At 42.8% G+C, this 27,292-nt stretch overlaps 2 protein-coding genes across 7 annotated transcripts in view; both read right to left on the bottom strand.

Annotated features, from left to right (window-relative positions):
• LOC126961761 (lymphokine-activated killer T-cell-originated protein kinase) overlaps positions 1-27,292 on the bottom strand; it is a 394,985-nt gene that overhangs the window by 122,972 nt on the left and 244,721 nt on the right. The gene's annotated exons all lie outside the window — the stretch shown is intronic.
• Positions 16,167-27,292, bottom strand: part of CCDC25 (coiled-coil domain containing 25) — a 614,024-nt gene continuing 602,898 nt past the window's right edge. The window contains exons 9-10 of one of the 3 annotated variants that reach the window (XM_050802555.1): positions 21,016-21,061; positions 16,167-16,855 (exon numbers count right to left, since the gene is read on the bottom strand). In XM_050802555.1, coding sequence (XP_050658512.1) covers positions 16,826-16,855; positions 21,016-21,061 — 76 coding nt within the window. In that variant the 3' untranslated portion in view covers positions 16,167-16,825. The remainder of the gene's footprint in view (positions 16,856-21,015; positions 21,062-27,292) is intronic. The other 2 variants (XM_050802556.1, XM_050802557.1) reach the window with 2 other exon arrangements.

Genomic DNA, 27,292 nt, shown 5'->3' with positions numbered 1-27,292 from the left:
AATAGAAAAGATGCAGCTCTAGAGCCCTGGGAATGACTCATTGATTATAATTTACTCTGAGAAGTGCTAATGTAGAGGAATTACAGAGAGCCAAGAAACACAGAGAAAAAGCCCATGACTCACCCTGCAGCTGATCAGGGAGCACTTCCTGAAGATGTTGGAGCTTAGTCTTCAAGGACAAACAGGAGATGGCCAGGTCAGAGGACGGGGAGGGATGAGGGCTTTTCCCCATAAAAGAACTGCAGTTGGAGAGGTTATGGAGATTATAGGAGATGTGGGGTGCTTCAAAGCTGGGTGCTCAAAAGCTGGGTGAGGAAGGATACCTCACCCTCTCTGGCAAGTAAGACACAGGAGGGTGCTGAGCAAGTCAGCAGATGGATGTGTGTATGGGGGGAGGGGGTTGGTAGTGGTGAGGGGAGGCCATTCTGTCTTTGCCCAAGATCAGGTGAATCCTGATTTTGGGAAGCTTGAAGCTAATATACTCTGGCAAGAGTCTTTCTTCAAGAGGACTCTTAGGGAATGTAACATTACAGACATGAAATTAGAGATCAGCCTGGGAACGGGCAGTGTAGGTCAGGTGACCCTACCACTTAAGCTTGATCAGTTTCATAATAAACTCATCTCTGATAACTAAGACCCTTACCCCATCTATTACCCACTATGTGTGTGGGGCTTCAAAAAAAGTACTGGCTTAGGAATCAGGATCCTGGTTCTAGTCGAGTCTCCATCACCACCTGGATGATCAAATTAGGGTATATTTCTGTTCCAGCTGATCTCTAAGGTCCTTTCCATCTCCATCCATCCATCACCCATTCATCCATCCATGCATCCATCCATCCATCTACCTATTTATCCACTCACCCATCCATTCGCCCACCCAGTCATCCAACCATTCATCCAACCACCTGTTTATCCACTCATCCATCTATTCATCCATCCATTCATCTATCCATTCATTCATCCACCTATTTATCCATCCATCTATCCATTCATTCACCTACCCATCCATTCACCCACCTATTCACCCAATCTGCCAATTCATCCATTCATCCACCTATGATCCATCTACTCACCTATTCATCCATCCATCCATCCATCCATCCCTCCTTCCCTTCCTCCCCCCTCCCTCATTTCATGAGTAAGGCCATTTTAAGAACATCCAAGCTTCTTACTTTTTTGGAAGCTCTATTCCACCTCACATCAAATGCAATAAAATTTACTCATACTATGCATTAAATATATATATGTGTATTTGCTGTAAAATTTTGAAGTTTTTAAAAACTTTGCTTTCAAAAATTTTATTTACTCAACCAATATTATTGAGTGCCCACTATGAACCAGGCACTGTTCTAGGCATTGGGGACACAGAAGGAACAAAAATTTCAGGTCTTATGGAACTTATTTGGGGTTGAGTCCAACAAATAAATACAAAATATATACAGTGTGGCAGAAAAATGTCATGGATAAAAATAAAGCAAGAAATACAAAGAACAAAAGATTGAGGCAAGATTGGTTTATTGTCCATGAACAAGGGTTTTTAAATGGTTAGTTCTGGCCTTTAGAGTAATAAAAGACAATTGAGATGCATCCCAATGGCCTCAAGTTTGATGGTGTTGGTAAGACTGAGGTGGAATGGGGGTCTTGCCAGGAACACTCAGGGCCCTGGAACTCGCCCTTAACTCAGGGATAATTCTGAGGTTTGGCTTTGAGCAATTCAGTTTACAAATGACCATGATTCCTCAGTAATCAAAGTGCACTCCTAATTTACAAGTTTAAAATGAAATAAGGTCAGGTGCAGCGGCTCTTGCCTGTAATCCCAGCACCTTGGGAGGCCAAGGCAGGTGGATCACTTGGCCGAGGAGTTTGAGACCAGCCTGGGCAACATAGCGAGACGCCATTGCTACAAAAAAGAAAAAATACAAAAATTAACCAGGAGTGGTGGCATGCACCTGTGGTCCCAGCTACTCAAGAAGTGGAAGTGGGAGGATTGCTTGAGCCTGGGAGGTCGAGGCTGCAGTAAGCTATGACAGTATCACTGTGCTCCAGCCTGGGCAACAGAGTGAGATCCTGTCTCTAAATGAAATGAAATATTTATGAATGCTAAATCTAGACATAAGGATGATATGGTAGCATGACATTTGTAGACATTAATTAAATATGTATTTGATTGTGGTTTCTATTTGAATCTAGAAGCCAGTACACTTTTCCAAGGAAGGTCTCATACACTTTTTGCCTGCTCCTGAAAAGCTTGCAGGTATTGTGCAAATGGACAAACTGTCCTTCTGCACAAACTCCCACACTTGGGACAGGTACTCCTGTAGAACTGAAGATGCATGAAGACACAGGCAGCCCTGCCCACAGAAAGCTCATGGTTCATGTTCATAGCTACTCTGGGCTTCTGCATCTACAAAAAAGAGGTCAGATTCACCCCATCGAAGGGTTGTGAGGCTTCAACAGGATCACCCCTCGCTCTCACACAGACCTCCAAACCCTCATGCCTCCATCCATATTATCCACAGTATGTCTTCTCCAAAAGCCACCCACAGTTCCCTGCTGTGCTCTGTCCCTGGCCATTGGCCTCAGACCCATTCTCTAAAGGCTGATTCTTGAGCTGCTGTCAGAAAGCCCTGCTCTCCCTAGCTTTATCACTGCAAATTTCCATTCATTTTCAAGTCCTTTTCTCCTTAGCCTTTCTCCTTAACCAAAGCAGTCTTCTCCTATCCATCTCCCCTCAGCATAACATTCTATGGCCAAGTAGGAAACCACGCTTTGTTTTCTGCTGCTTCCCCAGACTGTTACCTGCCATCGTCCCCCACTGAAGGTCACAGCATCTGGTCCTGTTACTTTCTCCAACAGGGTATCCCTTTACTCCTACTGACCCTGGCACCAGGTCAACTTGTCCCTGACTTCAGGTGATATGGCTGCCCCACCTGAAGCCATCTCTCCCTCCCACCAGCACACTGGGCTCCCTCTTCAGCAGCAGGTTGCATCGCTTCCCCAGAACACATCCCAGCATCAACCACTCTGCACATCCACTGCTCAGTTTCACACTTGATGGTGCCTTCCCTTTCCTTCCATAATCCACTCATCTCTTGGACAGACCCCCAGTCATGTTACCTGTCCCATTTTCACCTGTCCACACACACACACATATATATGTGATTTCCTTCTGGTGGGGCCTGGAGCCCCTCAGCCCCTCTGATGCTGCCCCACAAATGACCTAAACTCCTTGAAGTTCACCCCTGAGCTGATGCATCCACAGCCCTGGGCTATCCTGTTTTCTTTCTTCTCTCCTTGTTCCTTGGCTCAGAATTGGCAGGTGGAGAAAGTTATCATTCCATGCTAAATGGACCGACTACAAAATTGTTCTAACTCTACCACTTCCTTTTGGCAATCTTCTGATTCATTTCTCGTAAGAGTGTGCTTTTCATCACGCACCGATTGTCTCAACCTTTCCCCTTCATCCTCAGAGTCTTAATCTCATGCCAACTGCTGATTTTCTTACAAATTACTTCACCTACCACGTTCTGGAAGCTGATCATTAAGAGCTTTGTCCAGTCAGTCCATTCTCTGTACTAAAAATACCTCTTGTCCTCTCCAACTCCTAACTTCCTGGACCAGATGACAGACACCCCAGATGCTGAAAAATTGTCAGTGGAGATCTCTCAAGTGTTATTTGTGAACTTTGAGCAATCATGGAAAGCAAGACTAGAGATCAAAAAGTGTAGTTCTTTTTCTTTGTTTGTTTCAGAGACAGGATCTTGCTCTGACACCCAGGCTGGAGTGCAATGGTGCTATCTCAGCTCACTGCAACCTCTGCCTCCCAGGTTCAAATGGTCTCTGACCTCAGCCTTCCAAGTAGCTGGGAGTACAGGTGTGTGCCACTATGCCCAGCTAATTTTTGCATTTTCAGTAGAGACAGGGTTTCACCATGTTGGCCAGGCTGGTCTCGAATGCCTGGCCTCAAGTGATCCACCCGCCTCAGCCTCTCAAAGTGCTGGGATTACAAGCGTGAGGCACCATGCCTGACCTGGAAAGGGTAGTTCTTATTTTCCAGAGGTCAACGGTGAATTCCCACAACTCTCGGCTTGATGACTTGTTGTCAATCACAGACAAAATTATAGAAATCAAAGGGCTGCTTTATGTTATTTAGAAAATAGTACAGCAATCACTAGGAGTCAATACAAGTTCTCTAAACCTATTCCTTTTTTTTTTTTTGACAAGGTTGCTAGACTGGTAGGTCAGGAAGACACCATAAATATATTTTATCTGGCTCTAAAGCAAGGTGTTTTTTGACAACCATGTGAGCAAGTAGGAAAACATAGTCCAGATTAAAGTAAAATCAGGAGGATTAAAACTAGTTAAGTGTGGCCTGGCACAGTGGCTCATGCCTGTAATCCCAGCACTTTGGGATGCCGAGGCAGGCAGATCACAAGGTTGGGAGTTCGAGACCAACCTGGCCAACATGGTGAAATCCTGTCTCTACTAAAAATACAAAAATTAGCTGGGCGTGGTGGCGGGTGCCTGCAATCCCAGCTACTTCGGATGCTGAGGCAGGACAACCGTTTGAACCCGGGAGGTGGAGTTTGCAGTGAGCCAAGATCACACCATTGCACTCCAGCCCAGACGACAGGGCGAGACTCCTTCTCAAAACAAAACAAAACAAAAAACTGGTTAAGTGTGCCCAAAGAGTGCTAAGTAATGGATTAACCTCAGTCAGAAGGGATGTTTTCCCAAAGGCACTATTCTGAGACCTATCCCATTCTTCCAAATTTTGAGGGGTAACAATGTAGAAGGAATATTTACAAACATGTAGATATATTTGTAAAAGGAATTATGTTCGAGGAAATAATGAGAACCATATGTAACTCAATAGGCAGATTCCAACTAGATGTCTTTTAACAGAGAAAATTCACCAAAACGTAATATTGAGTGAAAGCAGCGAGTCATAGAAAAAACATTACAATAAGATTCCATGAATGAGTTTCAAAATAGGAAGAATCGGTGGTGGCTCACACCTGTAAACCTAACACTCCGGGAGGCCAAGGCAGGAGGATCGCTTGAGCCTAGAAGCTCGAGACTGCAGTGAGCTGTGATTGCACCACTGCACTCCGAGAAAGACCCTGTCTCTAAAACAAACAAACAAACAAATGAAAACAGGTCGAACTGAACAGTGTATTGTTTACAGAAATACACATCAGAGATAAAAGATATGAAGAGGAAGCAGATGATTGTCACAAAGTTCAGGAGCGCTGGGGGGAAGCCAGGCATGCGATTAGGAAAGGGTACAAACGGGGCTTTGAGGAAGGATGGGTGAGTACTGTTCTATTTCCTAACCTCAGAAATATAATATAGGATTTATATTAATATTATCCTTGAAAATGAACATATCTTTTCATACACTCTTTTTTATGTTTGTCACATTATATAATAAAAAGAATTTTAAGGAATAAATCTAAAGTCCTATACCATGGTCCAAACCACTGCCTTCTCCAAAAAAAAAAAAGAAAAAAAAACCCTAGAATAATCTAATCAATATAACGTGTGGAAAAGACAGGGGATTTAATGGGTGGTGTAAGTCAGAGTCAGGTGTCTAGGCTACATTTGGAGAATTGTCTCTACCCTATTTCTGTGCAGGCCAGCTGGGATCATGATTGGGTTCATGACTGGAGTCATGGCTGGAGACCATGCACAGCTCAAGAGCTGCTCCTTCCCTGGGAGTCAGGCAAACAGGGAAGAGCTGGGGGTCTTGCCCCATGGGATGTCAGAAGCCATCCTCTGTTCTGAGATGCCTGCTTTTCCTGCTGTGTCTCATTGGATCACAGAGAATGGGATGTTTAGGGACAGTCACAGGTGGCAGCTGACAGCTGTCTTGAAACCTTTTAAACTGTCACATGAAAGAGGAATTCAACTTGTACTGTGTGGCTCCAGAAGACAGAGCGGCAGGTAGAATCGCTGTGAGTCATGAACTCCCATCTCTGGATGCATTCATGCCCCGGCTTAGGTCTTCTTTTAGGGATGTCGCAGAGGTCACAGAAGAGTTAGGTCAGCTAAGATGACCCTTAAAGTCCCTTCCAACCTCGACAGGCTGTGAGTCTATGAAACGTGTGCATGATATGCACAAAGGAAAGAGAGAAGCTGACTACCGGCCAGGCGTGGTAGCTCACGCCTGTAATCCCAGCACTTTGGGAGCCCACGGCAGGAGGATTACTTGAGCCCAGGAGTTTGAGACCAGCCTGGGTAACATAGCAAGACCCTGCATCTATAAAATTTTTAAAAAGTAGCTGGGTGTGGTGGTGTGCACCTGTGGTCACAGCTACTCAGAAGGCTGAGGTGGGAGGATTGTTTGAGCCCAGGAGTTCAAAGCTACAGTGAGCTATGATTGTGCCACTGCACTCCAGCCTGGGCAACAGAGCAAGACAGTGTCTGTTAAAAACAACAACAACCAGGAGCGGTAGCTCCTGCCTGTGATCCCAGCACTTTGGGAGGCCGAGGCGGGTGGATCACGAGGTCAGCAGTTCGAGACCAGCCTGACCAACATGGTGAAACCCCATGTCTACTAAAAATACAAAAAAATTAGCTGGGCGTGGTGGCAGACACCTGTAATCCCAGCGACTCAGGAGGCTGAGGCAGGAGAATTGCTTGAAACTGGAAGGTGGAGGTCACAGTGAGCCGAGATTGTGCCACTGCACTCTAGCCTGGGCAATAAGAGCAAAACTCCGTCTCAAAACAAAACAAAACAAAACAAAAAAAAACAAAAAATGGTTTATTCTGAAACCAAAGAAATTTGATTTTAAATATAAGCATTATGCTTTGACAGTATTTATTTATTTATTTATTTATTTATTTTTTGAGATGCAGTCTCGCTCTGTCACCCAGGCTGGAGTACAGTGGTGTGATCTTGGCTCACTGCAACCTCTGCCTCCCAGGTTCAAGCAATTCTCCTACTTCAGCTTCCTGAGTAGCTGGGATTACAGGTGTGTGCCACAACACCTGGCTAATTTTTGTATTTTTAGTAGAGATGGGGTTTCACCATGTTGGTTAGGCTGGTCTTGAACTCCTGACCTCCAGTGATCTGCACCCACCTCGGCATCCCAAAGTGCTGAGATTACAGGCATTAAGCCACCGCGCCCAGCCAACAGCATTTATTTTAAAATGAAATGGGCTCTCCTTATGTTGCCCAGGCTGGTCTCAAACTCCTGGGCTCAAATGATCCTCTTAAGTAGCTGGGATTACAAGTGTGAGCCACAGCACCTGGCTCAGTTTGCCTCTGAGATCAACACGTAGTATTGGTTTTGAAGAAGATTCAGGCACCTTCCACCCACATTTCTAAGATTTCAAAGGCAAAGAACTTTGAAATCCGCCTGGAAGCACAGCTTTTTGTGAGGTGCAGCACTTCCTGTGTCCAGCCTCCTCAAGGATTGCTGAACCTCCGCGGGATGGGCGCTGAGACCAGGGTTTACTCTCTCCTGCCACCTGCTGGTCCTTTGCTGCATCTCTTCTTTCTCTAGGACACTGGTGGTATCCACACCGGATAATACTCTGTCACCTAGAATTCCTTCCAGTGGCTCATACTAAATCCAGGAAAATCAGAAATTCACAGATGATGAATTCACAGAAAGTCACAGAGAAGACCCAGAGCTCTTTCTAAACTGGACTCAGAGCCAGAGCTCTCCAGAGCCCTTAAAACCTGACAGCTCCTGGGCAATGGACACGCCCACAGACAAACCTTGTTTGGCCCATACAGTATTAAATAATTTTGAGCCAATATATAAAAATTTGGAAACTTTACCTAAAAACTCTAGATTTGTAATGTTATGTTACTGGGTATTCATGAAGTCTCAAAGCAGAGAGCAAGAAGGGATTTTGGTTGAAAGACACACGATGCATGATATACGGAAAGAGAGCCAAACCAATTACCCCAACAGCTCTACAAGAAATGACAATTTAAAGGGCACCGAAGGGAATCCATGGGCCCAGGAAGGGAGAGCTCCACTCTTGCAATCCTACTACCCAAAGCCAAATGAGGAGGCTTCTGGAACTTGCAGATGGGCCGGAGTTGAACAGATCCTTTCTCACCTGGAGAATTCTTAAGGCAGGACACAAGCTAGAGATACCCACAACAGCAGGATGGCGAGACAGTGGTAGCCGCTGGTCAAACTGGACTTGCTTCGTTTAGCAAGTGGTTTCCCTCGATCACAGGAAAGCAATAGGAGAAAGCTGGGTTCCAGGTGAGAGCTACATTGTTGAGACTTCACCGACGAGGGCTGCTGTCCAAGTGGACTCAAGTCTCAGAGGTGGCTGCAGGTGTGCCCTTTGTGACTGGGGAAGGGAGATTGTAAAGAAATGAGATTGTAAAGACAGCTGGGAAGTGCATTCCAGGATCAGACAACTATGGCACTGACAATCCTTACAGTGAGCCTGAAGAACCCACAAATGGGTAGAAAAGAACCAGCACTGGGGCCCCTGCTGCAGTGGGGCCACCAACAGTCAGGTTATAAGAATGCCTGCCATGAAGACTCTCGTCTTTTTCTCTGACTCCTGCCATCTGCCCCTGTCCTGGAGGATCCAGGGGCTAATGCTCCCTAAACCCACCTTCTCCAGCCTCCACCCCCATTCTGGAGGGGCCGTCGCTGGGGAAGAGGGGGACTATGGGGTCATCTTGGAAGAGGCAGGGTGAAGTATCAGACATGAACCAGGAGGTGAGCTGAAGTTCTGAATTATATGTGAGACTGAAGTTCTGATTTAAATGAGAAGAATTTTTCATATCTAAAAGGAAAGTATCATTGTAAAACAGAACAGTTCTTGGCTGGGTGGGATGGCTCATGCCTGTAATCCCAACACTTTGGGAGGCCGAGGTGGGAGGATTACTTGAATCCAGGAGTTTGAGGCCAGCTTGGGCAACATAGAGGGGGACCCACCGTAAACAAAATTAAAAACTTAGCTGGGCGTGCTGTTTAGTTAAGCGGTTACTAAAGGTGGTTTGTAAAGGCGTGGTGGCATGCGCTTTTAGTCCCAGGTATTTGACAGCTTGAAGCAGGAGGATTTTGAGTCTAGAAGGTTGAGGCTACAATGAGCTGTGATTGCACCACTGCACTCCAGCCTAGGCAACAGAGCAAGACCCTGTCTCAAATATATATAACAATTCCCATATTGGAAAGTGATCAGGAAATCATGGAATCTGATCTGTTTGTCCAAGATGGCATCTAAGAGCGGGGAAGAGAATTCAGAGCATTGTTGAAGAAAGTGGGAGAAACAAGTAACTCCTTTTTTCAGTCCTACCAAGTTCAGCTCTTTCACTGCACTTTACTCATTGACTTCCCTTATAAAATTCCATTTCCCCACAACTGAAGCAGCTGCCCTAAAGGAAGAGCTATGTGCTCTCTGGCTCATCGCAGCCCCCACAGCTCACAGGATGTGAGCCACTGGCCTCACCTTCCCACAGGTGTTACCTGCCCCTGCTTTAGCTCTATTCCTCATCTCCCAGTGGGCAAATGGAGGCCCAGGGAGGACAAGTCATGCATCTAAAGTCACATAGAAAAGGAGCAGAGGCCAGGCACGGTGGCTCACGCCTGTAATCCCAGCAGTTTGGGAGGCCGAAGCAGGCGGATTGCCTGAGCCCCGGAGTTCGAGACCAGCCCGGCCAATGTGGTGAAACCCCGTCTCTAATAAAAATTTAAAAATCAGCCGGACGTGGTGGTGGGCGCCTGTAGTCCCAACTATTCAGGAGCCTGAGGCAGGAGAATCGCGTGAACCCGGGAGGCAGAGGTTACAGTGAGCCGAGATCATGCCACAGCTCTCCAGTCCATGACAGAGCAAGACTCCATCTCTAATTAAAAACAAAAAACAAATTTAAAAATTTAAAATATAAGTAAGTAAATAAATAAAAGGAGCAGAGCTGTATCCTAAATGCACACTGCGGAAGGTCTAGGAGTGGAAATGGTGTGTGCCCCCTTTCCTTCAGTAGACAGTGCATTCAATATCCTCACCCACACATGAGCTCTTCTCCCATCCTTTCTGATGGGGTAAGAAGAGGCAGCAGGGCACCGAGAAGCTCTGGCAGGCTGGGCGTGGGGAGATGATCAAAGGGGAGCTGGAGGTGCCTGGGGCCAGTCCTGTTCCCACCCCCTTACACCTGCAGACACTCCCACTTCTGTCCTACCCTCAAGCACCGGGATGAAAGCAAATGGCTTTCTTCTTTGGGTCATTCTACATGGAGCTCAGATTTTAATTGGATCAGAGGAGCTTATTAAGAAACGATTCACCCTGTAACTCTGTGTCCAAATAGAGGCCCACTCAATGGTAGGGACACCAAGGGGCTCCTAATCTTGTTCTTCTTCATTTCTCAACTCATTATCTTCCCCTCAGCCCCATAGTGCGGGAATGTGGTATTCTCTCTCGGATTACGAGCCCCAGGATGCAAAGGCAGAGAGAAGCCCCAGCCCCTTCCCTCTAGCTAAGCCACTGCTTCTGCCAGGCCTAGAAGCAGGCAGAATTCCCAAGTTCAGCTGAATCCAGAACAAGAGCTTCTGCCTTTGATTTTTTTTTTTTTTTTTTTTTTGAAACCGGGTCTCACTCTCGCTCATGCTGGAGTGCACTGGTGAGATAACGGCTCACTGCAGCCTTGATCTCCCAGGCTCAAGCAATCCTCCCACCTCAGCCTCTTGAGTAGGTGAGACTATAAGGCAAGTGCCCACAACCTGGACTTTTTTTATTGTATTTTTTTGTAGAGATGGGGTTTTGCCATGTTGCCCAGGCTGGTCTTGAATTCCTGGACTCAAGTGATCAGCCCCTCTTGGCCTCCCAAAGTGCTGGGATTACAGGCATGAGTCCACTGCGCCTGGCTGCCTTTGATTTTTAAAAAGGTAACACTGATTGTCCCCAAGCAGGGGAACTGGAAACACTTTCACCCTATACCCTTTTATACCTTTTGATTTGCACCCTAAGTACCTATGCTTGTAGATTTTAAAAAATTAATTTTCGGAAAAGAAAAATTCTTCCTGACCTCAAAGCCCAGGAGATCCTTGGGGGCCACTCCTCCAGGACCTCCTGGGCTTAGGGGGCGTTAACAGAGGGCCTGAAGGGAGGTGGCAGCAGCTAAAATGAGGGGAGATTTGTGTGTTTTGTTTACCCGCTTTTATCTTTTTTTTTATTTTTATTTTTTTAAATAGGGACAGGGTCTCCCTGTACCCCAGGCTGGAGTGCAGTGGTGCTATCACAGCTCACTGCAGAATCAAACTCCTGGGCTCAAGCAATCCTCCCACCTTGGCCTCCTGAGTAGCTAGGACTATAGGAATGCCTAGCTAATTTTTATACTATTATTATTTTGTAGATAGAGGGTCTCAACATCTTGCCCAAGCTGGTCTTGAACTCCTGTGTTCAAGTAATCCTTCCGCCTCGGCCTCCCAGTGTTGGGATTACAGGAGTGAGCCACTGCACTCTTCCACCTCAGCTGCTGATGTACTGTTTCCACAGAAGTAAGGGAGACAAAAATTCCAAGTAATTGATGTTATTATTCTGTTTTTGTTTTGTTTTGTTTTTTTAAACTATACCCCATTTCAGCAGTAATTGTTCTATTAACTGAGGTTTTACTATGTTGCAAAGCCCATAGTTTAAAAATGGCTGGTTTTAAACATAGCAGGTAATTCTTTACCTTGGCAGAAAAGGACCCTGTGCCTCCTGCCCCCTTCTTGTTGAAAACACAAAACATTTTCTAAGAATAGGCACCAGTAAAGGTTTTTTGGGGGCTGGGCGCAATGGCTCACGCCTGTAATCCCAGCACTTTTGGGAGGTCGAGGCGGGTGGATCACCTGAGGTCAGGAGTTCGAGACCAGCCTGGCCAACGTGGCAAAACCCTGTCTCCACTAAAAATAAAAAAATTAGCCAGGTGTGATGGTGTGCACTTGTAGTCCCAGCTACTCGGGAGGCTGAGGCGGCAGAATCGCCTGGCGGGCAGAGATTGCAGTGAGCCAAGATCACACCATTGCACTCCAGCCTGGGCGACAGAGCAAGACTCTGTATTTAAAAAAAAAAAAAAGGCCGTTTGGTAACCAGATTTAAGCTTTGTCTATTTCAGACCTTCCAACTGATTCCAAAGACTCTCCTAAAAGCAATTCCAGTTTTGAAATGTTATGTAAGTCTCACGGATGCAGAGTACATAAAATAAAATACAAACTTCAGAGTTTGGAAGGGCTATTACATGAAAATCAGGGCTTCACAGTGGAAGACGATTTTGGCAAGGCTAGGCTGGTTCCAGGGCACTGCACGGTGCCCCAAATATTTTCTCTTTTTCAGTCTGTGGTTTTAATCTGTTGACCCTGCACTGTGTCTTCACCAAGGGTCAAAAAGCTTCAAGTCTGACAGATCAGCCTTCACCACCTGAAAGATCCCAGTTCTCTTCTGAAATCATAAGCAAATGTTAGCCTTGTCTATGGAAAGCAAACTGCTGATGCAGAAACCAAAACACCAGCAGGAGCCCAGGCAGCTAAGGCCTCATTCAGACAGGATGTGAAATGTCAGGCCATTTGTCTAATATTTTCACTGCAGTGGTTACTTGATGTTGGAACAAAGCACAACACTGACTTTGGAGAATTCCTTGGTTTTTTTTTTTTCAGCTTTAAATATTGGCATCCACTCACCAGGCTTGAGAACTAGAAAAGCTACATGGATTTCTAGAGTGAGCAACAATTTCCTCTGGCTGCCATTTCTTGCCAGGTTGGTGCCACTCAGCACACGCCAAGGGCAGAGACCAGCTTCTTATTTCATCTGGCTATGGTGTAGACCTATAGTCACACCACTAAGGTAGAAAGCTCATAGCCCCTCCAATAACTGACACAATAATGAAATCAGAAAGATAAAACTAAACAATCCATTTAAGACAGAAAAAGAGGTATGTATAATCTAACAATAGACCCCGGTTAAAAGATGGCATTAGGTAGGTATTTGTATTGTCACTGCACTGCTAAGTCACCTAGTATATACACACATCTCTAAATTTTTCTGTATAAAAATTCTGGTTTCAAACTACATTCCTTATATAGACTAATTTACTTAAACATTTAAACCCCAGAACGCTAGCAGCTAAGGAAGTTAAAATCAATGGATGCCCTGACTAGAAATGTAAACCAAATGTGCTCTAGTAAACATTTAAGGATTCAAATATGCTTTTACAGCTGGGAGAAAAACTTATATGTTTGTGTGGCTTCTCTGAGCCTAAAACCTCCCTGCAAGCATTCTCACAATAGCGTAAGCTCCATCAAAAAAGAGGTGAAAATCTATCAACAGAACACAATCCACAGCCCTACAGTCATCCATGAAACCGTCCAGGAAGTCTTCACATTTGCAGGCTCGCCTTGGCCAAAATGTCAGGCAGACCCCCCGGAATTTGGGGAGAGCAGAGGGTCAAGCTGTAAACTCCAAGTGCTAGTGTTCAAACACCGAGGTCTTTCAGCTCTTTCAATCCTCTTCCTGGAATTCTTGGGCGACCTTCCCTTTACTATGATTTGCTCCTCTCCTCCTGCTGTGACTGTGTGAAGGGCATCATCACATGGGGAGCAAGTACCTCTGTCTCCCCACTTGCCTGAAATAAGCAGGCACATCCCATCCGTGAGACTGGAACTTGCAGGAGAAAATGAGAAGTGAAATCTTTCACACACACACACAGTTGTACTCAAACTATAAGCTTTTATTATTGTATTTTACAGATCATTCATTCAGGACATGCTGCGTCTGGGGTTGGTATCGTCTCCCTTTTGAACGACAGAATGTGCATAAAAGTCTCTTGCCCACACTGAACTCACACGTGCCTGGCAGGAAGGAGCTCTCACGAAGTGCCAGCTGGATGTGAGCTTGCCCGGGCAGCAGCAGTGCCGTCCTTGTTTCTGAGCTGCCACCTATTCACTGGAGTTAGGTGGGTCAAAGCTGAAATTTAGCTTGGAATTTAAGTTTCTAATTGTATACTTTTGGTTGTAGTCTGATTAGGTTTTAGTCTGCTTTAAAATCAAAAGGTCATCCAGTCACTCTAATATGATCATTTTGAATATGGAAATTTGTTATTCACATGCTGTACCTCAAATCAAAGAAAAAGCAGGCCTCAGTATCACGTGTCAGGAAAAATTAGAAAATTGTTCCTTTTCCATTTTGCCACTCTGCTCCGTTTTCCTCATAAACAGTTCCAGCTTGGAAAACAAGAACTTCCCCCTCTCAGACAGATGCAATAGTGGGAGGAAGGGCTTTGGTCTTAAACTAGAAGCTGCAGCTGAAACTCTCCCCGTCTAATCCTGCCGGCTGTGTGCATGGCTCACACCATCTTTTCTGAGTGGGGAAAACCGCTGGCACTGAACAGCTGAAAGGCTCGCTGCAATCTATGCTTCAAGAACAAGTGAAAGACAATACAACAAAACACATAGACACTGAAGAGATTCAACTAATGTCCATCACCTATTCTGCTAACGTCAGTGCTTTTCGATAAACTTCTCAACATCTGTGTTGGTAAACTTCTTAAGATTTGTTGTAGCCCAACCACGGTGACAAAGTTCCCCTGCCCATAAAGCCTAGACAAAAGTCGATAAGAAATATGAAGTCCAAAGCTATAGAAGACAGCAGTTAGGGAAGTAAACTAAACATGCCCCTCGCCTGCATGCTGATCAGAGTGGTGAAACTGAAGACAGTGTTGGCAAAGTGACTCAGACCCACAGCACAGATTTGATCAAGGGCACAGCTCATAAAAATAGCAACAATTTCGAATTCCCCTATCCAACGTTTAGGAAACAATCCAATAGCAAGAAATGAGAGCGGTTCAATGCCAACGGTTTGACCTGTGGGCGATCAACCTATAAGTCCTCAAAAGAAAACGTCCTTGCTTTCCCTGGGACCAGCAGAGATGGGGAAAAAAATAAAACACAGAGGCTGGGGAGTGGGGGCGTAGGAATCAACATAGATGAGGTTGGACAGTTACGAATTCAACAAGAGAATTCAGCAGAGAGACCTGGACATTTTAAACCAGTGTAAGCTGAGAGTTAGGAAATGTTTAAAATTTGAGCCCCAGGACTTCTCATACTATAGTAAAAATATAGGTATTCTTCAAAGGCGCTATCTACACGTGTTGCAGTGTGAGGTACAGAGGAATTCTGCAGAAGCCGGACTCCTTGGAAGTATGGAAGGAGCACAGCTATGAATTCACAGTCAATCAAGAGTGTATCTGAGAAAGGACATCCCTTTGACCCAGTGAGCAGCTGGAAGAAAGAGGCATTTAGCAGAGGAGGAGAAAGATGATAGCCCCCTACAGAATCTGTCAGACTAAGCCTATGATGAATGAGGTTTTTTACAGTAAGATCACCCTCAAAATCAGCTTGTGGAATGGGGGCTACCCTTTTTATAGCAAATTCTAAGAATACATATATCAATGTCCTTCCAGATAAAAAAAATGATACTTTATTATAACTTTTAAAATTGCAGAACGTCAGACTGAATATCATTAGACACATAAACAAAACCACTCATCTCTGAAGTCATCTTCTACACCCTCTCAAAATTCGGCCAGTGAGTTATGCCTCCGTGAATTTTCCAGTTCAACCCCATTCACCAACGTGAAATAAATGGAAACACTAGCCTTTTGGTTTTGCCCACAGTTCCAAAGTGCTATTACAGGTGGAATATCTGCTGCAGAAGGTCATTCTTGCTGCTGTGGGTGTGAGTAAAATATCCATCTCTTCGCCTCTGGTCCGGCAGGCTTTGTTCTCTTTCTCCTTGTTTTGCCTCCTTCCACAGGGGTTGCCTTACATACTGCAATCAAAAGACATCCTCTGCTCAGAACCACAACAGATAGCGAGTGGTTCACGTGAAAAGTAATGTTACATACTAAGTTACTGAATCTACAATGAGAAATTAACTCTGGGGTTACAACTCAAATATGACTTCAAGGTAAAGAAAATAATTACTTGGCTGGCTAGTGAAACGCTTAGTTCCTTCTAAAATCATAATTGCAATATGGACTTCTGCTTCACGCTGCATCCCAAGGCACAAATCAGGTAGCCTACATCTCCCAAATGATCAACAGAGCACTCCATCCTATTTTACCCTCAATGCTGAGAAATTACTCCTGGGCCCAGAAGTGGTCACATAGGTGGCTTGGGTTACTCGGTGCTCAGGCAACAACTGCCACAGGCCCCACCTTGATGAACACCATCGATTTCTTTAAATATGATGATACTAAGATGGAGGCCCCTGCTCAGAGGAAGCAAGGATATAAAAGCTGGGACAGACTGTTGAGGGTCACTACACTATAGACCCAGATGACACGATGGAACGTGAATACTGAAGCTTACAATCTTCTGAAAAATCTCTTTTTCAAAACCCATACGCCCTTTTTTCTAATCGGGAAATCAGGGACAGGGAAACATTCGCATAATTACCCACCAACATGTTCTTCTTAACAGAAGTGAAGATTATTTTAAGAATATGAAAAGTGTTTCAAGACATCTGTTTTCAGGGATAGACCAGAGCAACAGAAGTACTTTTCAGAGTTGTTTCACTTTAAAGTCTATCTCAAGAACAAGGGCAGCCTGCTTTCACAAGGTACCAAGACATGTTCTGGGAAAAACATTTTCACGTTAGGTTATATGCTGTCAAGTTCAACTATTTTATACATATCTGATCCTTTTCTGTCAGCAAAAAAGGTACAATTTTTTTAAAACTCGAAAATCAATAATTTCTGGGTAGGATGAAGGTAGAATTTTGGTTGTATTTTATACTTCAGAACACAGATGAAACCAAAAGGTCTGCAATTGTCTCTACATTCACATCTTTCAAAGGTCCTTTTCTCCTTTTACATGAATTCATCTGAATCATTGCCATCCTGTAGGAAACAAAAAAATGAGACCATAAAAGCCTTGAAAATAATTCAATATTTAAAATTTACAATTATCTTAATTAGCAAGCTGCCTTCTCATCTCAGTTGCTGAGTTCAGAAAGTAAAATAATTAAATTCACTCATCACTTCTCCATCTTAAGTTGTCAGTTTCCTGAGATAGCTGAATTAACAGCTGTATTCTGTGAGGTGTCATTACATGGCCTGATTACACAGCAATAAGTGACCACTGATTTCTAAATAATGAAGTAAGTCCCACCTGACCTAGTACAGTGCAAAACAAATGTGACTGTAAGAAAACATGACAGGTCCTTCAACAAATGTACCAAGCAAACACTACCTCAATATCCTCATGCCAGCAATTCTGCCAATATGCAAACTATTTCTGGCCTAAGTTCCAGTAATCTGAGCCTCAACATTGTCACAGATTTGGGACTTCACAACATGGCTCTGATTTCTTCTTCTTCGTTAATAGGAAAGGCCATTAGGAAGTCAAACATGGGCTAGTTTACCAAGTTAGCTGGTTTGTGACATTTTTTAATTTAAAAAACCTTTATAACGGTATACAGCACAAAGGGACTGATTGCATTGCGTGGCTTATGAGCAAGTCCTGAAGGCCACACACAAAGGTAGAGCCCTGACTCCTTTTTGGACAACATTCACTAAGAGTGTGCATTCTGATTTGCTTGCCAACGTCACAACCTGAACACTCCACTTGTTTTATCTTCTTTCTCTTTCCCATTGCTTGACACCAGCATTGTTAGAGAAAGGGATCAGACTAAGGCTTATCTAAATGGCCCTTATTAAAGGTGGTAGAGAAATACGATACGGGTAGAAAACATTAGTTCCTGTGAAGTCTGGTTTTAGCTCCAGCTTCACTTAGTGGTTTTCTCTGTGCTTCTCTTCCATTAGCATAATGAACAGAAGCCACGGTAAAAATGTCTTCGATAATTGTACAAAGAGCAGACTAATGACTGTGTTATATCCAGGCGCCAAGAGTATGATTGCCCTAGAGTCTTAATCTGAAATAAAAGCAGTAGCAATGTTTGAAAGAGTCATTTAGTATCTTCAAATGCCAGCTTTAGATCCCAAACACTGAAGATGAACAACTCAGTAAGACAGTCTGGGTTGTTATCAACGAGAGTTTAAGCCATTCCCTGTAAAGGCTGTGGGTTAGATGTGCAGAATTCCCACTTGTCTGGGGCTATGTTTTGGAATTACAGTAATTACTCTTCTTGATGAACCTGTATAAGCTAAATTAAAACTTAAGTCCTCTATTACATAAACACTTGCCTTTAACTGAAAAATCAACTGATCACGTTCTAAATTGGATCATAAAACATCTGTATTGCTTACACTTCTACACTGCTGGTGGGAATGTAAACTAGTACAGCCACTATGGAAAACAGCGTGGAGATTCCTTAAAGAACTAAAGTAGAACTACCATTTGATCCAGCAATCCCACTACTGGGTATCTACCCAGAGGAAAAGAAGTCATTATTCAAAAAAGATACTTGCACACACGTTTATAGTGGCACAATTCACAATTGCAAAATCGTGGAACCAACCCAAATGCCCATCAATGAATGAGTGGATAAAGAAACTGTGGTATATATGTACAAAGGAATACTATGCAGCCATAAAAAGGAATATATTAACAGCATCTGCAGTGACCTGGATGAGACTGGAGACTATTATTGTAAGTGAAGTAACTCAGGAATGGAAAACCAAACATTGTATGTTCTCACTGATATGTGGGAGCTAAGCTATGAGGATGCAAAGGCATAAGAATGATACAATGGACTTCGGGGAAGAGTGGGAGGGGGTAAGGGATAAAAGACTACAAATATGGTACAGTGTATACTGCTCGGGTGATGGATGCACCAAAATCTCACAAATCACCACTAAAGAACTTACTCATGTAGCCAAATACCACCTGTACTCCAATAACTTATGAAAAACAAAACAAAACAAAACAAAACACAAACATCTGTATCCCTTAACAGAAGATGGTTACAAGGAGAATTAGTCTATTCTTTTAAAGTATGGAGAAAAACTATAAAAACATTTTCACTGAAAGAGAGAATAAAAACACCCAGTGCAAAACTTCCTTGGAATCTTGAACCTGATTCATACTTGGAGCTCAGGAGCAGGGGTTGCAAGCAACAGAGGGAGAGTAAGGGTAGAAAGGTTAGCAATCTTTTGGGCTACAAATTCAATTTCCTAGTCTTGGGACTTTTAACATCCATCACTGATCAGATGGTGTTTGTATATGTACGTATGTAGGTGGGTAGGTAGGTATGTATATGTGTGTGTGTATTTATTTCTCAACTCTAGAATGATATACAAACTTTACAAATCCATAATGAGAATGAAATGACTAAGGTCATGAAATAATATGGGGGCTAGATTTCTGGTGGAAAGTAGCCTCTAAAATACAGAAAAGTTCAAAAAGCAAAATAAGCCCAACAATGACATCTGAGCTGTGGTATGTTCAAGACTACTGTTTAGTGATAAAGTGTTCCAATAGTTTCAAGAAATCTGAAATTAGCTTCCAGAAAGGATTAAACACATCTCATCTTTTCATAATGATACTCTGGAAAAATAGCAACCAAAGACTATATGAACAAGGGATTAAAATATGACTATTTACAGAGTAGGTCAAGGAAGACTTTCACATCGATGTGTCTTTGCTTCAATTCTGAAGCAGCCCTGTGGAATAATATGTCTCCAGTTTACTGATGATCAATACTCCCTCAGAGAGTTTAAATGACCCAACCACTGTGACAAAGCTCCCTTGTCCAAGGGATTTTTAATCCCTCACGATTAGCAAATGACAGTTAAGTCTCTAAACTTCAAATTCAAAGCTCTATTTAATTTAATAATGCTATTCTGGAATTTTTCAGGAATAAATTATAAAGAAACGTCTCCGATTCATAAAGGAGCCTCATAAATTTAGTTCTTCATAGATATGGGATTAAGAATGTTGTTCTTACAAATTTTTAGAAGCATATGTAGATATAAACAAGATGTAAAATCCTATTACTTCTAATTCATGCATTAAATCTGGGGTTTGACTAGATGACTTATAAGGGATCTTAAATTCTGTTACAGTTGGCCCTTGATTTCTTTATCTGTGAATTCAACCAACCTCAGCTCAAAAATATTTAGAGGAAAAAAACAATTTAAAAAATACAATTAAAATAATATAAATTTTAAAAATACAGTATAAGAACTATTTACATAGCATTTACACTATTTAGGTATTATAAGTAATCTAGAGATAAAGTATATGGAAGGATGTGCATAGGTTATATGCAAATACTACTCCATTTTACACAAGCGACTCAAGCATCCTAGGATTTTGGTAGCTTCAGGAAGTCCTGGAACCAATCCCCCACAAATACTGAGGGATGACTAAATTTTTTAACTATACTATAAAACATGCAAAATCCCAAATATATCCACCCCGTTTCCATTTTCTGCAGACTGCTCAATAGCAGCTAAATTGTGCTATCTCTAGGTACTTCAAGACAAATTTTGGGAAAGACAGCCTCAAGGACAATAATTCTCTGACACAGTTCCAATCAAATAATTAGATGTGATGTTAAGAAGATCCTTTCAGTACTGTGTCATAGGTCATCATCCGTTTTTATCCCAGGTCCTAAGGAACATGAAAACAACCAATTTTGTCACTTAGGCTTCACTTAGTCACATAAGATCTTAGGGTAAGTACTTTTATTTTAATTGAAGGTGATAATTTTGTTCTCACTCAATTATAATATGGACTCTACAGTCACAGTGATATAGAACACTAATAAATGAAGGCACTTTTGCATGCCTGCAACCAGAAAAGAGGGGAAATTGAATAAAGTCCTGTAAATATAAAATGAATAGACCTGTATTCCACAGTAGACAAGCTCTGACAATCACCTTCCCTGAGATGAGCTACTTAACAACACACATGAGGAAGTCCACAGGGAAGGAGGCGCAATGCCTAACAGACTCCAGCCTGAGTGGTGTCCTCGTTGCCAAATCACAGTCACCTATTTGCAACATGTAAGGCAATAATGGCCAGTAACACAATTATTAAAAACCCTTAGTGAATTATTTCAAGGCAAACATTCATGCAAACCACCTGAACGTACCTGATTTGAAGACATATTTTCAACTTTCATTAGTGATGAATAGCTCCTAGAAGGAAAAAAAAAAACACACACACATACATTTAAAATATGGTGATCCAGTCAACAAATATTTGATGAACATTTCCTGTGTATCCAGCACTGCTCAGGGGCTTTAGAAGAACCGCAAGAGCTATTAGATATAATCTCTGAGCTCAAGGAGATTGTAACGTTCAAAGGATACATATTTATAAACAATAAAAAAGATGTGCACAGCACTTAATAGTTTACAAAGTGCTTTCTCCCACTTGTTTCATGTCACCACCTCCACAATAACTTGGCGAGACAGGTGGCATTATTCCTACTTTTTAGATGGGGAAATTCACCTATGGCCAAGATCTGATATGATTCACTGCTTAGGTATATAGCTCAGACTGTAAATGCTACAGGAATTCAAAGGAGGAAACACATCAGTGTGGGCAGGAGCTGTCAGGGCACCCTTCACAGAAAAGGGAGAACCCAAATCAAGCCAATCAAGTGGGCAGGATGAGTGAGGGGGCATTTCAGATCCAGAGAGTGGGATGAGCAAAGAGACAGAGATGGTATCTATATGACTTGCTGAAGATCCAGCTAACTCGGGCAGGTTCTCAAAGTAAAGTAATGGGAAATCAGGCTGGATGTGGGGTCCAATTATGTTGTCTTGACTGCATGACCGAACACAATGTGTTCAGCAAGAAGCCATAATACACAACTGTGTAAAGCCATAATGAGGTTCGATGGGTATTTATTAAATATCCATGATGCATAAGACCCTGTGCTAAGCCTGGGTGGAGAATCGGATGAGAAGAAAACAGAAAATGATGACTAACACAAAGCCTGGACCCACAGAACTTACTAGGAGGGGAAATAAGACTTATTCATCAATAACTACAGTGAAAAGTACTATTAAAAAATACACGGCTGGGGGCAGTGGCTCACGCCTGTAATCCAGGCACTTTGGGAGGCTGACACGGGAAGATCACGAAGTCAGGAGTTTGAAAGCAGCCTGACCAACATGGTGAAACCCCATCTCTACTAAAAATACAAAAATCAGCCAAGTGTGGTGGCGTGCGCCTGTAATCCCAGCTACTCAGGAGGCTGAGGCAGGAGAATCACTTGAACCCGGAAGGCAGAGGTTGCAGTGAGCTGAGATCGCACCACTGCACTCCAGAATGAGCAATAGAGCAAGACTCCATCTCAAAAACAACAACAACAACAACAAATACACAAAGAGACAAAGGAAAGTGAGACTACATAATACCAATGTTTTGAAAAGAATAGTCTGTAGCAAACAAGAGTAGAGAGAGGAGAGAAGTGGTCAAGGCAAGAAGGTCCATTCAAAATAACAGTATTTACCATTTACTAGGTGTCCTTTATTTGGTAAGAACTGTAGAAAGCGCTTTCTACATAAATTACTGCTAACCTCTACAACCACCTAATAGGTCAAGGAGTATTTTAAGCCCACTGTACAAAATAAGAAAGCAGAGTCAGGGTGGTTAAGTACATTGTCCAAGGTCTTAGAGATAAGAAGATATATGCCAGCTTTTGAACCCAGGTCTGACTCCTAAGCCCACACTCTTACCAGGCCACAGCTTACTGCAATACCCCAATTTGAGGGCATGAATCCCTGGAGTCAACAGCTGTAATGGTAAGAAGGAATACAGAGAAGAAACAACAATGACATCAAGGTTTGTTGCTTGGGTGATTTGAAAAAATTAAGAGAAATGGGAAAATGTTGCAAAGAAGATGTGCCTGGTTTGAGACGCGCTGCATCTGAAGTCACAGTGAGACACCCAAGTAAATATGAACTGTAGAAACTGAAAACTGAAGACCAGTGGGAAGGAGAAATGTCACAGTCAAAGATAATGAGTTGGGAGACACCCGGAGGGAGAGACCAGGAAGACTTTCCCTCTGGAGAGACCTGCAAGCTTGTAAGAGTAAGTGGTATCCCCAAGGAATTAAAAACAAAAAGAAAAACAACAACAACAAAAAAACACCAGACAAGATCAACGGGTTGCATGAGCGGGAGGAGAAAGACATGTTAATGAAACAAAAGTGGTGAGAGCAGAGAATGTCAATCCTGACTGCATCTGAAAATCACTCGTGAAGATTTAAATGGATCCATATGCCCAGTTGTGGGGATCTACCCAGGCTGAAGAATCACTGGGTCAGAATTGCCATCTATGCGATAATGAGGCACAAATTCACTTTTCTTGGGCCAGGAGCGGTGGCTCACGCCTGTAATCCCAGCACTTTGGGAGGCCGAGGCATGCGGATCACTTGAGGTCAGGAGTTCAAGGCCAGCCTGGCCAACATGGTGAAACCCTGTCTTTACTAAAAATATAAAAATTAGCTGGGCATGGTGGTGCATGCCTGTAATCTCAGCTATCCGGGAAACTGGAGCAGGAGAATCACTTGAACCCAGGAGGTGGAGGTTGCAGTGAGCCGAGATGGTGCCACTGCACTCCAGCCTAAGTCACAGAGTGAGACTCAGTCTCAAAAACAAAACAAAACAAAACAAACAAAAAAAACAAACAAAAACAAATTTACCTTTTTTTTAGTTTCCTCTGAGCTCCATTTCCATTAGTCCAACTACCTCCCTGACATCTTTTTGGAGATCTCAAGGGTATTTTCAGATTCCTATGTCCCTATCCAACTCATGGTCTTCCCCCTACCAAACCAGTTTAGTTCTTTTCCAGTGTTCCCCAGCTCAAAGAATGGCATCACTATCCATTTCATTTCCAACTGGAAACCTAGGAGTTCCATTCTTAGCCCCCTTTTCCCTGCCCTTCACCTCAATCCAAACTATCACCAAATCCTAATGTTTTACCTAGAAAATTATCTCTCATTGATCCACTTCTCTCCACCCCAAGTCACCACCATATTCTAAGCTACCATCATCTGTGATGTGGAATGCTCTTAACCTGGTCACACCCACTCCGGTTCCCTTTACAATCAGGTCAGCAAAGTGACCTTCTCAAAACACAAGCTTCATTGTATTAACCCTTGCTTAAAACCTTTTGATGGCTTCACAGTGCTCTTAGGATGAAGACAAACACGGCCAGCAAGGCCTGCGTAGACTGGCCCCTTGATCCAAGTGCCCTCTCATCCCTGCTGCTTTAGACATTTGGGACTTTAGTCCTGCATTTTGCCTTGCTGCTCCCATACAAGGTCTTTGCATAGATAGTTCCCTCTGCTTTAGAGCACTCCTTCCAACTCTTTAGCTATCAGAGTTTTGATCTTAACTTCAAGACCACCATATCAGGGGACAAGTGTGGTGGCTCATGCCTTTAATCCCAGCACTTTGGAAGGCTGAGGCAGGAGGATCACTTGAGCTCAGGAGTTTGAGATCAGCCTGGGCAACATTGCAAGACCCCATCTCTACAAAAAAATAAGGATATTAGCTGGGCATGGTGGTGTGAGCCTGTAGTCCCAGCTACCAAGGAGGCTGAGGTGGGAGGATCACTTGAGCTCAGGAGTTTGAGATCAGCCTGGGCAACATAGCAAGACCCCACCTCTACAAAAAATAAGGATATTAGCTGGGCATGGTGGTGTGAGCCTGTAGTCTCAGCTACTAAGGAGGCTGAGGTAGGAGGATCACTTGAGCCCAGGAATTGGAGGCTGTAGTGAGCTACAATGGCACCCTGGCATTTCAGCCTGGGATACGTTTGGCATGTGTTTAACAGAAAGAGACATACCAATTGTTTCTAGTTTTCTGAATCCATGGAGATTATTAAAAAATACAAGTGATTAGCAACCACTTAGAAAGTGGGACTAATTAAACTTTTGAAGCAAAAATTGTATTCAATGAGACTGAGAATTATTTCCCCTCAGTTAAATACAAATATTTTATATGTTGAGGATGCTATGGAAGAAAGCCCAGAAGATACAAAAACTGTGTTTTGCTTTTTAAGTTTTGTTTAAATACAATTTCTGAAACTCATAAAATCATACGAATGCCCTAAATTTTAGTAGCATGCAGTTTAACATGAATTATGCCATATATAAGTTACTTGGTTTTTATTGAATAAAAATTACTTTAAAATTGAAACATAAAAGGAATCACCATACCAGGGAAGCTAATCTTAGTACATTCACGATGTACGACTAGTCACTCACTGCATAGACAAAGCACTCTGTCACCTGTAAGGGGACGCAAGGATGCACGAATGTTTCCCTGAAGGAGCTCACAGGTAACACGAGGAGGCACAGCACACAGTGTTATTTACAGTAGAAGGCAGTGGCAATGTGTATAAGATAAACAAAAAGAGGTACAAAGAAGTCGGTTCTTCATGAGACTGTCACCCATTTAATTAGTTAATGGTTTCACCATTTCCTCTCCTACATGTTACTTCATTCATCCTGTAAGTCTACCTTTTCCCAATATTCCACAAAACCTATAAAGGCTCTTTATCACTTACAACATGAAATTCTGGACCAAAGGAAACCTTTAAGTCACTCTACAATGTACCGAATTTTTCATTCTTTCACTTGCCTACGTGTGACCTTGACTCTGGCCTTGCCGGTTTGTTCATTCCTTGCCTCAAAGGAAGCATGATACAGACTATCGGCTTCAGGATTAGACTTGAGTTTGGATTCCTGCTTTGTCAGTTACGGGCTAAAATCTTTCCACATTATCCTCCATGCTGAAGTAAGCTTTGCCTGAAAATCAAGTTCATGTCAATGTTCAAACTGATGATACATTTTCTGACTTACCATTTCACCTGGGTCTTGTACTTCTCTCAATCCAATTACCTGAGCTGTGGGTTCCAATTCTGATCTCCTAGTCTCTATCACAACTTTTTATTTTTATTTTTTGAGACAGAATCTAGCTCTGTCACCCAGGATGGAATGCAGTAAGCTCACTGCAGCTTCAGCCAACAAGTCTCAAGCAATCCTCCCACCTCTGCCTCCAGAGTAGCTGCGACTATAGGCTTGTACCACCACGCCTGGCTAATTATTTTATTTTTTGTAGAGACAGAGTCTAATTTTGTTGCCCAGGCTGATCTCAAACTCCCAGACTCAAGCAATCCTTCTGCGTCAGCCTCCCAAAGTGCTGGGATTATAGGCATAAAACACTTTGCCCGGCCCCATCTGAACTTTTAAATATCCCTCTCTCAGGTAGCCATAGTCCTTACTCTTTGTTTTGACTGCCTCAACCTCTCATCTGTTACTCACCCATCCTCTATTTATGATGTTTCCCTGACTATTGCTTATTTCTTCTGGTTTCGACATCTACATGGGTTGACTTAATTTTGATGTAATAAATGTTTGGTTCAGTAACACAAAAAGCCAAATAAAAGAATGCAAAATTAAAAGACAGTAATAGACATACATTTCTATATCTTGGGTGGAAGATTCAAAGACAGAAATTAAAACGATGCTAGCACTGCAAAATGTAAAAACAGATTACAAAACAAGTCAGAAGCATAGAGCCTATTGCTGGAATTTCACAGATGCTGCAGAACACAGCAAACAGTAGCTCCGGATGTGCCAAGCAAACCCTTGCAATGTCACCGCGTCCCATTCCCGGCACTGCAGCCCTGTGCCACGTTCTTCTATCTTCTGCAGCATGTGACAGAAAGTTGTCTGGGTGGCATATGGTTAATGGAAATAAACATAGCGATTGTTTTCGGTTTTCTGAGATCCATGGAGATTATTAAAAAATACAAATGACTAGTGACAACTTAGAAAGTGGGACTGATTAAATTTTTGAAGCAAAAATCTTATATTCAGTAAGATTGAGTTTTCCCTTCAGTTAAAAGGAGTGTTTTATATGTCGATGACACTATGGAAGAAAACCCAGAAGATCTGAAACTGTGTTTTGGTGGACAAATTTTGTTTAAATGCTTGTAATTTTTGAAACTCATAAAATCACATAAATGTCCTAAATTTTAGTAGCATGCAGTTTAATTTGAATTATGACATCTATAAATTACTTGATTTAAATTGAATAAAAATTACTTTAAAATTGAATAAATTGAACAGAGGGCAGAAGAGTATAGTAAGTAATATGTGTAGGTTTGAGAATCAGACTGAGACTAAGTAGCCACATGAGCTTGTAGCAAGTTTCTTGATTGCTTCTCAGGCTCAGTTTCCTCTTCTATAAGACGCAGATAAAAATCTGCTATGGCTATTGTTGGCATTAAATGAGAGAATGCAGTAAACCACTTCGCAGTGCAGTGTTTGGCAGAGGGAAAACGTTCAGAAGGGTTAGCTATTCTTCCTTATTCAATGTTATAAGTAAATTAGGTGATCTTAT

Source organism: Macaca thibetana, chromosome 8, assembly GCF_024542745.1.
Source record: "Macaca thibetana thibetana isolate TM-01 chromosome 8, ASM2454274v1, whole genome shotgun sequence".
NCBI classification, from domain to species: domain Eukaryota; kingdom Metazoa; phylum Chordata; class Mammalia; order Primates; family Cercopithecidae; genus Macaca; species Macaca thibetana.
This window is presented reverse-complemented; position numbering and strand designations above follow the sequence as displayed.